Genomic DNA, 15,951 nt, shown 5'->3' on the forward strand with positions numbered 1-15,951 from the left:
TCTGATTGATGTGCTAGTGTTCTAGCATGCACCAGATGAAAGACACTCAATGTGAGTCTACCTTGGCCAACACAAAACACTTACAGAATTTTCAGGCCTACCGCCAGCTGCAGAGGCAAATTTCCCATACTCTTCATTACGGGGAGTAAAAATCCTCATGGATGTGGTCGTAGTTTTCCTTGAAAGACTAGAATGAATTTCACAACAGGAAAGAAGTGAATAAAGAAAAGAAAGAAAAGGAAAAGAAAAGAGAGTTTAAAAAAAAGAAGAAGAACAAGAAGAAATTAGGGCTCCAGGCATTCCAAAGACTACCAAAATGTGCAGATCTATTTGTTGTTCTTTGCAATGACAAAAAAAAAATTGGCTTGACCTGTTTTTGCTGTGTCTAATGGACTCACAATGAACTGAATAGGTAAAAACATTTTTTCAGCCTTTCTCCTATGTAAAACATGGATTTTTCACAATGGCTTTAATCATGTTACATGTAATCATGCAATAATGGTGTTTTGTAACAGTAGTTGAAATAGTCCAATAGTCCAATGCAGCTAACGTTCATGGGTAGAGAGAGAGTTTATCTGGAGGCAAACACCACTTAAAGATATTTCTTAGGGGTGTAAGCACAAGTAACCCATGTGCTTAAAATGGATATTTTGTTGTTCTAGAGTTAGAAGGTAGGCCAAAATAAAAGGTAAGATATTAGATTTTACTATATATCTTTGCTAATATGTTCAAGAGTTTAGCCAAATCTTTATTCTTTATTCTTTATTTACTTCTAATACTGCCTAGTTCTTTTTATTATTTTCTCTTATTTACAGTTATCGGCAAACAACTCTTTTCTAAATTTTAGTTTCTTATTTTATTTCCTAGATTTTTACCCTAAAGTATCAAGAAAGTTCACACTGACTTAGTCTGTTTTACTTAGCTAAAATGGGAACCCATATGTCTTGATCTTTTAAATTTCCAATTAAAAGTACATTGCAATTTAAAAATACATTTTGATCTACTGTAATCTGTCATCTCTACGGCATCTTCTAAGTCACCTACTGTGAATATTTTTATTAATTTCTCCTAGGTTCTAGTTCTTTTAGTAAAGATACTAAGATGAAGAAAGGCCTCAGTAACTGCCAATTGAAATGTCTCATTGTAGGAATCAGAGCACTTCATTCTGCTTTCAACAAATTCTAAAAATTTGCAAACCGTCTGGAACCTTGCTGCTATAGGAAGAAGCTATTCCTCCTTTTATGATGGATGAAAAATGAATGGAATATAGCTACAAGATGAATAAATAGTCCAGTTTATTTTCAGCTACCAATTAAAAGATCACAATCTGAATGATATTTTTTCCAAATCAGTGGATATCAGTGAGTACATATTTAAGTAATTTTATTTATTATCTTGGAATATAGATAGTGTATTTACCTATTTAAAAGTTTTAGTTTTCTTTCCAAACCATATATAGAAATAAGAGGGTTTAGAAAATAGCTATTTACTTGTGAAATACTTAATAATTTTTAATTATAAAATTATGAACTTAATGTTCCATATTCAATCAGAACATTAAAAGATAAAATATACTATTTTATTTTTACTAGCCTTTTTTGGTTAACATACTAGAATTGAGTAAGAGAAATGCTGTAAAGTATTCACCAAGGCAAACTAGACTACAGTTACATGTGAGGTCATTTCTGATGAGCAAACAATGGATTAGGTAACAATGAGGAAAATTCTGGAAGTTTGAGTTTGTGCTTACTAGCAACCACTTTCAACATTTCTGCAAAGCTAGAGAAGGTATCTTCTAATTTAAATTTCTTTAAGAATTATCTATTGTGTAAAATACTGTCAACAGGAGGTCAGTTTTAAAGGAATACTACTGATAGCCTGAAAGACTGTGGAAAAGAAATTTTTTCCCCCTTACACACTGATAGTTCTTATATTTGTATTCCTGCAATTTTTATATTAACAAACATTGGATTAGCCGCAAGAGAGTTGAAAATGGCAGAAGTTGGAAATGACTGCTATTTCTTTTTTAATTCCACATGCATAAAGGTAAATATTGTACAGTTTACAGTACTTCACATGCTTAAACTTTTTAGTAGAATGAAAGAAGATATGGCAATAATTAGCATTGCTGAATCAAAATTTACTATTTTCCGGCAAAGTATTTGACGTATTTAAAATCTGAAGTAAAAACTTCTTATGTATTTTTGATATATTGAATTTCTCTGAGAAAATCTGGGATAATTTAAAATTATTATTTGTTTGAAACTACCTTCATATGTGCCAGTTACATGAGTGTGGCTTTTTGATGTTTGTGTGGCACTTTTGCCTATTTTATGGCTCAATAAGATATCAAATTCCTAATATTGAAACGTTATGTGATGCATCATACTGATTTGGTTAATGTGATGCCAGTCATATAAATTCAGAGAGTTAAATTCAGGTCACTATCAAACTTAGCTTAATAAATCTAATTGATTTCCTGTTTGAAATTCATTAACCCGGTTACTGAATTTTCCCCTGTCAAAAGTCTAAGTAAAGTAACAGCAAAAGTTTAAGTAACAGCAAATGTTTAATATCATGGAAAAAGAAAAAGAACTAATATAAACAAATTAACGAGACACGAATTAGAGTTTATCAAGTTAAATGGGAAAAAAAATTTTAATCTAAGAGATTAGGATTAATGGATCTCAACAAAATCAGGTATATGTAGAAATTTAGAGCTTCATATTTATGCCAGAATGAATCCAGTGAAAGACACGATGTGGGTGGTTTAAAGTGTCTCATCTCTGCCAGGAAACTTGAATGGAGTTAACCTCTTTGACCATAAGAATTAGATTCTCTTCTATTGCCTGTTACCTTATGATTAAACTCTGAGAAGACAAATAGTAATAGAGTTTATGTTCCATGTGGGCAGAGAGTTTTGTCTGTTTCACTGCTGTATCCCCAAATACTTAGCACAATGATTGATGAGTAGTAAGTTCTCAATAAATAATTAAATGGGTAAATTAAAATAATAATAGCAATCATACCTTACCTCATGTAATTTTTACAACAGTCAGTGAGGAGGGCATTTTGTTCCATTTTTACAGATGAGGGAAACAGGCACAGAGAGGGTGAGTAATGTATTAACTTTGTGACTATGGACAAGTAAGGGAATCAGGAGTTCAAATACTGGTTTATCTAGCCCCTGCCCACTACCCTGTACTATGAGATCTGCAGGTTCACTTTTGAAAGGGGGAGAGAGTGAAGATAGGATAAGAGGGTCGTAAAAGATAAGGAACAACCATAGAACATGTGTCAAAAGAGGGAAGAACTTGATGGAATATTTTTATTGTATGTTACCCACCTCTCTGCCCAAAAGACAACGGCCTGCAGTTTTTCCAACTGTGGATCTACGTGTAAAAAACATAGAATAAAAAAAGTAATAGCAGCCCATTAAAATAATCCACATCTGCTTTAATTGGTATATAAGATGTCGATGTGTATATGTATTGGCACAGTTGTTTATCTTTGTAGACCAAGTGCATAAAGCAAGTATATATTTAATGTAATGTATCATAATGTGGTAATTACATAAAATTCCACAATAAGGTAAAGTTTAAGCTCCATTCACTTTCCCTATATAAACGCACTTAACAGTATCTCCATAGACTAAGAAAACAGTATCTAATGAAACAATTGATTAATAGAGATCATCTCCACCATTAGAATATGGCTAGTAGTTCTTAAAAAAATGTTCTGGCTTTCTTCAGAAAGAGAAATGAGGTTGTTCTGTCATTGGCTTGTGGTCAAGAGTATCACTGGTCTCATATATTTATCCTTAGTGAACCATATGGGTTAACTGATAACAAAAACAGCATTTTATCAGTAAGTTGTGGCATGTTGTACTATTTAATCATTAGATTATATTGTCAGTCTCTTACTAAAATTAGACTAATTTGCTAAAATTTAGACTTATGGCCTTATATTTGTCGTATGTTTTTTTGTGATTCAAATTTGATCTACTCATATTTTCTGAATTAATTAGCAACCTACTGTTGTGGAACACTAGCGTTAATATGGTGGGTTTTCTACACTGTTTACTTTTTTTCTTTTAGGGTTCCCAGTGCCGCTTCCGACACTGTGAAGAGGCCCTTGGCAGTGACACTGTGTGCTCATTATGGAGAGAGAGAAAATGTTTAGATCCACTTTGCAGATTTAGACACATGGAAATGCAGGTAGAATTACTCAGCATCATCATGTTTGTTAAAAGGGTCTCCCTTCAATAATATGGAACTATACTCTTATAACACAATAGAGAAGAAGTGATTCTTCCTTCCACTACTTAATTTTAGGCATTTTGCACTTTTCTCAAATTCTTAGAAAAATGGAGGAGTCTATTGAATCTTTCAATAATTTATTTTTTATTTTTGTATAACTTTTTGGGGTTTTTTTCTTGGTAGACTGTATTTTTTAAATTTATTTATTTATTTATTTGTGAGGAAGATCGGCCCTGAGCTAACATCTGCCAATCCTCCTCTTTTTTGCTGAGGAAGATTGGCCCTAGGCTAACATCCATGCCCATCTTCCTCTACTTTATATGGGACGCCGCCACAGCACGGCTTGACAAGCGGTGCGTCAGTGCGTGCCCGGGATCCGAACCTGCGAACCCCGGGCCGCTGCAGCAGAACGCACATGCTTAACCACTACATCACCAGGCCAGCCCCCTCTATTTAATCTTTTAAATGGCAAAGCTTAGAAACACTGAAAACCGGCAAACACGTGTGATCCTAACTCAGTAAGTGCAATAGTTTTTGTCACACTGTGTTGTGTTGTAGCACGTGTATTTACTTTGAATATGGCATCTGCTCATTCCATTTCCCCCATCTCCTTTGCCTAGCAAAACTGCAGCATTTCATGCTTCTGGGAAACTCAGCCTCTTGGTTGTGTGAAGATCAGTTGTATCTTTTATCACAGCAAACCTCGAAATATTAATGGATTATTTTTGCCACCAAGTAGCAGTGAGTATAATTTTTGAATAGCATAGACATACCGTATTATAATCTGGTTTGGGGATAGCAGCATAAAACGATACATTAAATAAAGTATAGCAAGGTGAGTAATGCAGTTTAATAGCCAGTGGATGATTTGGGATGATTCTATCAAGAATCATGAGATGAAGTTTAGAAGGAGCCATCAAGTAGCTAATAAGGTGAAGTGAACGAAGATCAACTTCAACTGTCTCTGACTGTGTATCTAAAGTGGATTTTATTCATATGCTGACCTCACTCGGCAGAAGGAAACTGTTTCAGCAAAGCATCACACAACTGGAGCCGAGCTCAGAGGTCATGGTCTCGCTGTTGCTCCCTGTGAATGTGCAGAAAACTATCTCGTTGGTGGGGAGAGCAAGGGCATGCTCTGGATCGCACACTTCTTCCAGAAGAGCAGCTCTATATGTGGTTCTTCCAAAGACTTCAGTTGTGGAGAAATTGCTGCAAAAGCTGTGGCACAATTCAATCCACCTAAATGATGCTGAGACTCTGTGGTGAACCTTAAACTAGGTTCTGGGAAGGGGATACAGAAGACACCATGCCCTAAAACAGTGCATGCGAGAAGCTTTCTTAGGAAGTTGAGAATGGCAGGCTTCCCTGACGTTGTAGCTACTCCACTCTCCTGATATGGGCATCATATTTCTCGTGATGGAATAGTTCTAGAAATGAGCTTACAAGATATCAATCCTTTGGGATTTGAAAATTTGGCTTCAGATAATCCTCAGCAAATGGATAGCTGAAAATTAGGTCCCCTTGTTATATTCCTTGGAAAACTCTGACCTCATAGCATTCATCATACATGTAATACCTTGGTCAGTGAGTCTTTTCCTCACTAAACTGTAAACATCACAAAGATGGAGATCATAACTAGTTTCCTTACCAATCCTTTGTGCAGTGTCTGGGGCACAGATGCTCAGTAAAACTGGATGTATGGATAGATGGATGGGGGCTGGATAGATGACTACTGAAAGGTAACCTACTGAAATCAAAGTTATTGCACCTACTAAGTGATTAACTTGGCCCCGTTGGTTTACACATAGTGTAATTTTATTTCGTGAGGAACATTGTACTAATTATTTCTAGTTAATAGTTTGCTTTCCTAATGGTCTATGGGTAAAATTACTATCTTTCAAAATTTCCAAATTTTGCCCTTTATTTGCCCTCCAGTTAATCTAGGAGAAAAGAAAAACACTCCATTGTGTTCCTCCTTTACTCTCACACTACTACTGTTACTGCACAAAATTGGGGTTCTCTGCCCGGTGTGCGTAACCAAGCCAATTAATCACGGCATCAGCCTTTGAGGGGAGAAATCAGCTTTTATTCTGCAAGATCGATCTCCAGGGAGACATGGGGCGTGTGCCCTCAGATCTGTCTCCCCGATTCAGCATTTGGGACACAATTTACGAGGTTAGGAAGAATAGGTTGGCACGTAGAAATGCTGGTGGGATAGGTTTCGATTGGTGGGCTTAGGCATTTATAGTAAGGTTTTAAACTTTTATGATGAGATTCTAAACATTTATGATGGGGTTCTAGACATTTTTGCATGAGGCGGGGAAGGAATTTTAACACCGGATCTTCCTGAATGAGGGAACCCTCGCTTCTGATAAGAGTCTGGCTTTCAAGTTCAGGTGGTGTCCCAGTCCTTATGTTCTGTGGAAAGGAGGATCTTTGGTTCTAAGGTCATTTCAGGTCACGATTTCTTCTTTTGGGCACACCCTGGCAACATGACTTTGCAATTTTTCTGAAAGACAATCCTTAATCACTTTGTTGATAGGAGATGAGATCTGTTCAAGCTGGCTCTAAATGGGCCAGTGGTTAGACTACCATATTCACAACACTTCTGACACCAGATGGGCGGGGTTTTTTCCCCACACCAAGCAATTCTCTGTGATACCAGCTGGGTGTCCTACAATTCTGTTCAATTCTGACACTAACCAGAGTTAGTGCAGACCTCACAGGTTAAGGGCTGAGTCCCAGAAGATTGCTCCCTGCCTCAGATGTCAATCACAAGTAGTAGGTCCCCATTTTACTCACCACTTCTTTCTAACTTGGCTACAAATCTGAGGTTCCCATGATCTCCCTTCTTGGATTTGGCCATTTGCTAGAACAGCTCACAGAACTCAGCAAGGTGCTCACTTTCATTTACCAGTTTATTATAAAATAAAGATATTATAAAGGATACAGATGAACAGCCAGATGAAGAGGTACATAGGGCAAGGTCTGAAAGGGTCCCAAGCACAGGAGTTTCGTCCCTGTGGAGTTGGGGTGCACTACCCTCATCGTACATGGATGTGTTCGCCAACCTGGAAGCTCTCTGAATCCTGTCCTTTTGGGATTTTTATGGAGGCTTCATCATGTAGGCATGATTAATTATTAGCTCAATCTCCAGCCCTTTCCCCCTTCCTGGAGGAGGGTGGGTAGGGCTGAAAGTTCCAGGCTTCTAATCATGGCTTGGTCTTTCTGGTGAGCAGCCCCCATCCTGAAGCTATCCAGGAGCCCACCAAGAGTCACCTCATTAGAACAAAAGACTCTCCTATCACTCAGGAAATTCCAAGGGACTTAGAAGCTCTGTGTCAGGAACCAGGGTCAAAGACCAAATATGAGAACAACAGATGCTCCCAGTGAGCTTGTTAGTTAGGAAATTGCACGAGTTTTAGGAGCTCTGTGCTAGGAACTGGGGGAAGAAACCAATATCTGCATTTTTTATTATTTCACGTCACCCAATACCAGAAACCCCTTTCTCAAGTGACGCACTCCTGTCCTTATCCGATCCCTTTCACTCTTCCCTCCCTAACTTTCCATTATCAGCAGAATTTTTTCTCAACTTTTTCCTTGAACTTTCCCTTCATCTTCCTGCTCTAGTGTAAGAGTAATTTCCCCCTGAGGACCCTGCTTGTCCTGCAGCACTCTCCAAGTGGTGGCTGTTTTTTCTCCCAGTCCTCAAGTACCACTTGGCTGGGAGAGGAGGTAGAAGATTTCCTTGGTCCTCATTACCAATTGCAGATTGTTCTCTGTCGCTTCTCCCTAAAGCCATCCAGCTTATAGCTCATGTCAGCAGGTTATATCATTATTACCCCTCAGTGTTGCTGTTTTTCGCTTGTGTCTACATCCGTCAATGTCCTTCCTCGTTTTTCAACAGTATGAACTCTTGACTCATTGTGACTCTAACAGTACTCCTGTGTCAATTCTTGGTGATTTTAATATATAAATATATGGTCTATCCATCACCCTTGCCTCTCAGTTTCTTGAACTCAGTTCCTCTACTGACCTTATCCTCCTCCCATCTCAGTCACTCTCTCTTAGTTGTACTCAAAATGCTAATTAGCATCCCCCACCGCATGATCTCAATGACATGCATTTCACCCTATGGCCTATTTTTCTGTTTCAATCCTTCTAGAATCCTGACTTAAACAATGCTTTGAACCCCCTGGGACCTCCAATTCATTGATTGTACCAACTTTTCACGATCTGTCACTCCCTAGATATCTTCCCTCATCTCTATCTGGTAATCTGTCCCTTGCACACCCTCTCCACTCTCTTGCTACTTTCTGGCTTCACTATACCTGCTTGACAACTGTAACGCGGGTTAAACACAACTGTCTACCTACTCAGAGCCTGAATTCATTACAGCTGAACATAACTGCAGAAAAATACACAACTGTGCTGATTGGGTTAAATTCATGACCACAAACCTCACGAGACCTTAATGCTGACTGCCAGTCATACTACCTGATAATCCCTGTTCATCCAAACTCTCTTAGCCTGTAATTTCATACCTTCTTTCCTCTCCTTAAACCTCATACCCCTCCTCTCAGGTCTTACTGAGACCTTACACCTGTGTCTTACTGAACTGAGAAACTTTAGGTAATGAGAAGAGAAGCTATCACTACATCTACCCACCTATCAGCATCTGTACTTGCCTCTTCACTCTTACCAAAGATCCATACTCCCAGCTAAAGCCTGACCTTCCATTAGTTGACTAGATCTTACCGCCTCTTGTCCACTCAAGGATGCTGATTCAACAATTCTTCCTTCTTATATGTAATCATTTTTTCCACTCTAATTGGATCATTCCTATCAGCATACAAACATGCATTTATTTCTCTAATTAAAAAAAAAAACCCTCCGTCTTCTTGACCCATTCTATCACAAGGCACCACCCCATTTTTTCTTTTCTATTATTGTAGTTCTCCTCAAAATGGTTATCTATTCTTGCTATCACCAATCACCAAAACCTCCCCTCCCATTCTCTCTTAATCCCACGGTAATCAGGCTTTTTAGCCCCTTTCACCAGTGATACACAGATTGTTCTATCCAGTGGTCAATTCTCAGTCCTTACATGACTTTAACCATAATCAGCATTTGACACATTTGATCACCCCTTCCTCCTTGATGTCATTTCCTTATATAGCTTCCAGAACACCATACCCTTCTCGTTTTACTTCTACATTTCTAGTGTTCTGTTATCACTCTCTCTTACTGGTTTTTCCTCTTTCCTCAACTGTTACCAGCCACAAACACAGGTTCTTTTACCTGCCACACAAGAGAGAGACCAAAATAAAAATGGGAACGCCAGGCTTATGGCAAGGAGAGAGTTTTATGGAAAGGCAGCCAGACGAGGAGATGGGAGTAAGTTAGAACTCAGATCCACCTCCTCGAAGGAAAAAAGGTAGTGGTTTTTATTTGAGGTTTTAGGTGGGGAGAGGAGCATGTGGCCTTGCAGGTGGGCACATTCCCGCCAGCCTGCATTTGGCTTTTTGAGGCTGTCTGCAGGGAGGAGGATGGCGAGAGAAGGGAATCTGCAGGTGGGTGTCCTTGGTTGTCTGCCTCTGTGTGTGGATAGTGAATTCTGGTGCCAGGAAGCTAAGGAGTTGGGGTCTGGGAAGCTTCAGCTCCTTGTCTCTGGATATCAGTTTTCTTGTAATAAAACTTCCCAGTGGCATAGTGGTTAAGTTCATGTGCTCCGCTTCTGCGGCCTGGGGTTTGCAGGTTCAGATCCTGGGCACCGACCTGTGCACTGCTTGTCAAGCCATGCTGTGGCAGGCGTCCCACATATAAAGTAGAGGAAGATGGGTATTAATTTTAGCCCAGGGCCAATCTTCCTCAGCAAAAAGAGGAGTATTGGCAACCGCTGTTAGCTCAGGGCTGATCTTCCTCACCAGAAAAAATAAAATAAAATAAAATAAAACTTCAGAGGACTGGTAACTAGCCAAAATGTTAGCATGAGGCCACCTGGGCTCTAACAATTTGTAACTTCTATTTGCCCTGTGAATTTCAGGGATACAAAGGTTTAAAAAATGATATTTGCATATGAATGTAACAGAGCAGCAGGGAAAGGGGATGAGTGTTTTTGGTCTTAACCCCATATATGCTGGGTTTAATGTAGGGGAACTGATATCAGGTCTGGTATCACAACCTCTTACATGTGAAATGTTCTAGGAGTTAGTCCTTTGTTCTCTTTTCTTCTCTGTCTACTCCCTTGGTAGTCTCATCTCGCCTTATGGCTTTGAATATGATCCACAAGTCAATGAGTCCCAAATTTGTATATTCATTCCAGACCTTTCTCATGAACTTCAGATCCCTATCTTTAACTTTTTGCTTGAACTCAACTTGGATGACTAATAGACATTTCCCACTTAACATGCTCAAAACTTAACTCATGATTTTACTCTGATACTCCCAAACCTGCTACATCTGTAGCCCTTCTATCTCAGTTTGATGAGAATTCTATCCTTCTAGTTGCTCAGGTCATCTGAATCATCTGCAGATTCCCTCTTTCTTTCATATCCCACATCCAATCCATACAGAAATCGTGTTAACCCTACCATCTTAATATAGCCACAATTTGACTTTTCTCATCATCTCTACTATTCCCACTCTAGGCCAAGCCACCATCATTATCTCATGCCTGAATTACTGCAATAGCCTCCTAACTGGTTTCTGTGCTTCAACTCTTGTCCCTCTATGTCTGTTTAAAGCACAATAGCTGGTGAGAGTTAAAAGCACGGTAGCCAGTGTGGTACTCTCATACATAAATCAAGTGTCACCCCTCCAATGGTTTCTCATTTTATTCAGAGTAATATCAGAGTCTTAACAAAGACTTAAATGATTCTGCTTGATCTGGTGCCCTGTAACCTCTTGGAATTTGTCTCTCACGACTCTTCTACTTGCTCACTCTGCTCCAACCACACTGGTTTCATTGCTTTTCCTAGAGCATATTGGCATGCTCCTACTTTAGGGGATTGCATGAAATGCTCGTCCCTCAATATCTTTATGGCTATCTCCTTTACCTCTTCAAGACCTTCCTCAAATGTCACCTTATAGTGACATCAATCCTGATCACTCTATTTGGAAGTAGTCAGGCTTCCCACCTCCTCCCTACACGTTCCCAATCTTTCTGGCCTTGCTTTACTTTCTTTTTGCCGTATCTCTTATCATTTTCTCAGATACAATATAATTTACCTGGTTACTGCTTCTATTGTTTCCTGTCTGACTCTTTGCTATAAAATGAATGTTCCGTAAGATCAGGAAGCTTTATTTTGTTTGATGATGAATCCCAAGCACCTAACATAGAAACATAGCATTACTTTTCACATAGAGGCCAGTTCTACCCTAGAAAGGCCTAAACAGTATGTGTTTGTTTCAAGCAGGAAACTATTTTCCCTCTGCCCAGACACATTTCTGTGCTCTGAGAAAGAGGGTTCAATTTCCAGACTGTAGGAAAGTACCAAGCTCATTTGAATTATGTATTGAACTACCGTATCATCTGTCCATTTTGGAAATATTTCAATACCTCGGAAAGTATAATTTGACCTTTTGTAGACCTAATATTTCCAACAATATTTCCAGGAAGATCTGTTCACCAAAGTTCATATTAACCAAAACTGGGACCATCATTTTCTCACCTTAGACAAAGATTACATTATAAAGTTGTAGCTTTATTAAAATCCAACTTTTTATGTTTCAGTAAGTGCATGTGATTGATAAATTCAGGGTGGGATTATGACAATTTTTTTGTAGCAAAATATAACTGAGTAGGTGTTGATTCACACATAGCATTGCACAATTTGTGTAATTCTGTCTCTTAGGTTAAAATAAGATACAATTTAGACATTTAAATGTGCAACCCCCGAAAATTTCTAGGGCCTCTGCTGGAGGAATTGAGACCCATCGTGTGGTCCATATTAAGTGGGTGGGTTGGAGCCACAGCAATGCGAAGTCACCAGCTGTGCTCTTCCAGAATGAGGCGCTTGCCAAAAGCAACTTTTCATCAGTCGATTTTCCACTGTGTGTTATCTTTAAGCACTAAGTCCAATTATCAAGAGTCCTGCCTTTTTTGTCTGAGAATTAAAACTGCCAGTTAGTCTTTCTGCAATTTAAACTTTAACCTGCCAGCAAATTAAAAAAGGTTTTGGACTCTTTTGAAAGAGACTTCATTTAGATGTTGCTAAACCAGACATTTTAAAAAGAGGCCTAATCCCTCTGGTTGTCATCTCCAAGTTTAAAAGCAAATAGCTGCTAAACCAAACGATGGTGCTGAGAAAACATGAGAAATTACAAGAACTGCCTAGGCACTTCTGAGTACATTCATATTTTCTTTGCACGTGTGGTAAGTAGTTCTTTCTCCCATAGTGTACTTAGAGGTCAGTGTCCTCAAACAAACCATTTCTCTTAAGAAACTCCCTAAAGTTTCCTAAGGGATAATTTATTCAAAACAGTAGCTCAAATGTTGAAGCAATTGCTCATCCCCTTGGCTAGTTGCCATGTTATTCTCTAATGAACAACTGAATGAGGTAATTTGGTTTTTATTTACTCTAAGACAATGTCTTAGAGATGCCTTAGATAACCGACTATTTGACTACTTTAAATGAACATTGGGTCAGTTCAATTTAGAAGGTCTAGCCTAAATGAATATGTATGCATGAACTTTTAATTCTAAATCTTGAAAAACCATTCTCTAACAAATGGTTTTTAAATGGTTTAATGAAGACTGACCTAAATATTTGAGTCGGTAAAGCACAAACTAATTTTTTTTGTGTAGGGGTCAGACACAGAGTAAAACAATTCTTAATGGTTATGAGGGACAAAACTGTTCAACTCAGTTGTTTCCTCTTTGGAGGAGGGGAAGAGGGGTTAAATAAATGCATTAGCCACACAATGGCGACCCCGGAACAATTTGTGTTTGGATGAGAGACTCTCCATCCTGACTGGACACTGTGTCTGTCCTCATCCGTGATCCAAAGTGCTTCTAAAAGGGCAAAAATAGGAGCAGATACTCAAATATTAGTTCTCCAGGTTTAACATAAGTTAGTCACATCTGATCCTGCACAAACTTGCTTTTTAGAACTGTATAAACTGCAAATTTAGTTACGATTTTTTTATTTTTATTTTTTTGCTGACAAAGATTAGCCCTGAGCTAACATCTGTGCTAAACTTCCTCTACTTTATATGCGGGTCACTGCCACAGCATAGCTGATGAGTGGTGTAGGTCCACGCCCGGGATCCAAACCCACAAACCTGTGCCACTGAAGCAGAGCACGCCGAACTTAACCACTAGGTCATGGGGCCAGCTCCATAGTTATGATTTTTAAAAAATGAAGTGGGGTTATGAGAAATGAGAAAATCTCATATCTCGTGTTTTTGAATAATCTCTTATATTCAGTGTTTTCTGTGTGGCAGCACTGTGCCGGCACTTTGCATGCCTGATTTTATTTAACCATCACAAAAGCCTGTAAAGTAGATGGAGTTAGTATCCTTATTTTATAGATGAGGAAACTGAGGTCTAGAGAGGCTAAATATCTTAGGCGGGATAATGCATCTCATAAGTGGCAGTACCTGAATTCAAACACAGTTCTGTCCGACTCTAAAACTGTCTCACAAAAAATGCAGACATGGCATTTCAAGCATACCTAGACCTTTTGGTCATTTGAATGGACCCACCCCAAGACCATCCAATTCTGGCTTCCTCCTCCTGAGGGGCTAATTCTATTCTACCCTACTCCATAGCCTTCCTTTTGAAACTATTAAGGTCTTTTACGTTTAATAGAAGATTCCCTTTTTCTCTTTAATTTACAGTAAACAGTGGACTACTTCTAACATTTCTGAGTTATGCTTATTTCCATTAAGATTTCTTCTTTCCTTCTCTCAATTTATTTTCTCCATTTATTTCTGGCTACACATCAGTGGAACTTTATTTCCTTTCATCATCTGCAGCCCAGAAGCTCAGGTACCCCATCTGATGTTTGCCTAATCCAGAGGTTCTCAACTCTGGCTGCCAATTAGAATCACCTGGGGAACTTAAAAAACAACAATAAGAACAAAAAAACCCAAAACAGTTCCTGGTCACCACCTAGGCCACCAATTAAACTGATGGGTGTTGGAGCCCAGCCTTCAGTGTACTTTTTTCCTCTAACTTTTTATTTCAAAAAATTTTAACCTACAGAAAAGTTACAGGATAGTTCAATGATCACCCACCTATGTACCCCTCACCAGATTCACAAATAAACAATGTGTCTATTTACTTTCTCTTTTCTCTCTATTGTACTTAACGTATATGCATATAATGTACAAATACGTATTTATCCCCTTTTTGAACTTTTAAGTATTAGTTGCAAATATCCTGACACTTCATCCCTAAATACTTTGGCATGTATCTCCTAACTTCAAGGACATTCTCCTACATAACCACACTACAAATGACTATCATATACAGGAAATTTAACATTGATATGATGCTAATGTCTAAGACTCAATCCATGCTCATAGTTCCCCAGTTGTCCCATATTGTTCATTATAGCAGTGCTTCTCAAAATTTAATATTCATAGGAATCAGCTGGAGACCTAGTGAAATTGCACTCTGATTCAGTATGTCTAGGCTAGGTCCTGAGATTCTACATTTCTAACAAGCTGTCTGGTTCACAGGACCACAGGTTGAGTAGTATAGCTTTAGAGTTATTTGTTTTGTTTTGTTTTCCAATCTAGGATCCAATTAGTCATCATTTGTTGCAATTAGTTGTCATCTCTTTAATATCTATATTTCCCTGTTTTTTGTTTTTTGTCTTCCATGTCATTGACATTTTTAAAGAGTTCAGGTCAGTTGCTTTGCAGAATATCCCTTAAATGGGAATTTGTTTCCTCCTGATTAGATTTAAATTAAACATTTTTGGCAAGAATACTACAAAGAAGGTGAATCAGTGTATTTTAAAATCTATGCAAGTGTTTCTAATGCCCTAACCAAACCGTTTCTTGTGGGTGTTCTTAAAGAATTAGTGACAAGTAAAGAAAAAGAATTGATAAGAACCTCTGCTCTGTGAATTTTACAAAAATAAGCACTTTTTTTACTCTTTCAAGCAAAAGGAAGTATAGTACCCAATTCCCAGAGAGTATGAATAAAAACAACTTATTTGGTTAAAAATAATTGAATTGTTTATGCAAAAGATTCTTCTAACCTACGTGTTTTGCCTTTGCATTTGCATTCCACCTATGGAAGGGATTTATAGCAGGAGACACTGCATTATGATGACAGCACACATGACATCTATATGAAAAGAACTGAATTTATTTTGAAAATTGACAAAGCACAGAAAATAGTTATTAATTTTTGAAATGTCTGGCCGTGACATGACAGTCTATCATATATATTAAACAAGACTCTCTTAGTCATAAGCAGTGGTGTTTTGTTAAATATTTAAAAACTGGCTCTCTTCGCTGTCCACACCCTGCTCTCCCCACCACCCCAAAAGCAGCATTTCCCAATTTCCATGGAGCAAATACTCTTACCATAGATCATTTCAAGCTACCAATGTGATGTCAATTGGCTTGCAAAATTCCTGAAAATTTACCAGTCTGTCTTTGTGTGCTGATCTGAGCCCACTCCAGCGCACCACTGATTTTAAGAAGAGAAACCAAACTCAATCTGATT

At 38.3% G+C, this 15,951-nt stretch overlaps 1 protein-coding gene across 4 annotated transcripts in view; it reads left to right on the forward strand.

Annotated features, from left to right (window-relative positions):
• Positions 1–1,331: 1,331 nt before the first annotated feature.
• ZC3H11D (zinc finger CCCH-type containing 11D) overlaps positions 1,332–15,951 on the forward strand; it is a 38,926-nt gene continuing 24,306 nt past the window's right edge. For 2 of the 4 annotated variants that reach the window (XM_087448598.1, XM_087448596.1), the window contains exons 1-3: positions 1,993–2,046; positions 4,098–4,217; positions 4,880–5,000. In XM_087448598.1, the coding sequence (XP_087304724.1) occupies positions 1,993–2,046; positions 4,098–4,217; positions 4,880–5,000 (295 nt within the window). Of the gene's footprint in view, positions 1,362–1,992; positions 2,047–4,097; positions 4,218–4,879; positions 5,001–15,951 lie in introns of those variants that run through there. The other 2 variants (XM_087448597.1, XM_087448599.1) reach the window with 2 other exon arrangements.

This window comes from Ceratotherium simum, chromosome 25, assembly GCF_057802395.1.
Source record: "Ceratotherium simum simum isolate JZ-2026a chromosome 25, ASM5780239v1, whole genome shotgun sequence".
Classification (NCBI taxonomy): Eukaryota; Metazoa; Chordata; class Mammalia; order Perissodactyla; family Rhinocerotidae; genus Ceratotherium; species Ceratotherium simum.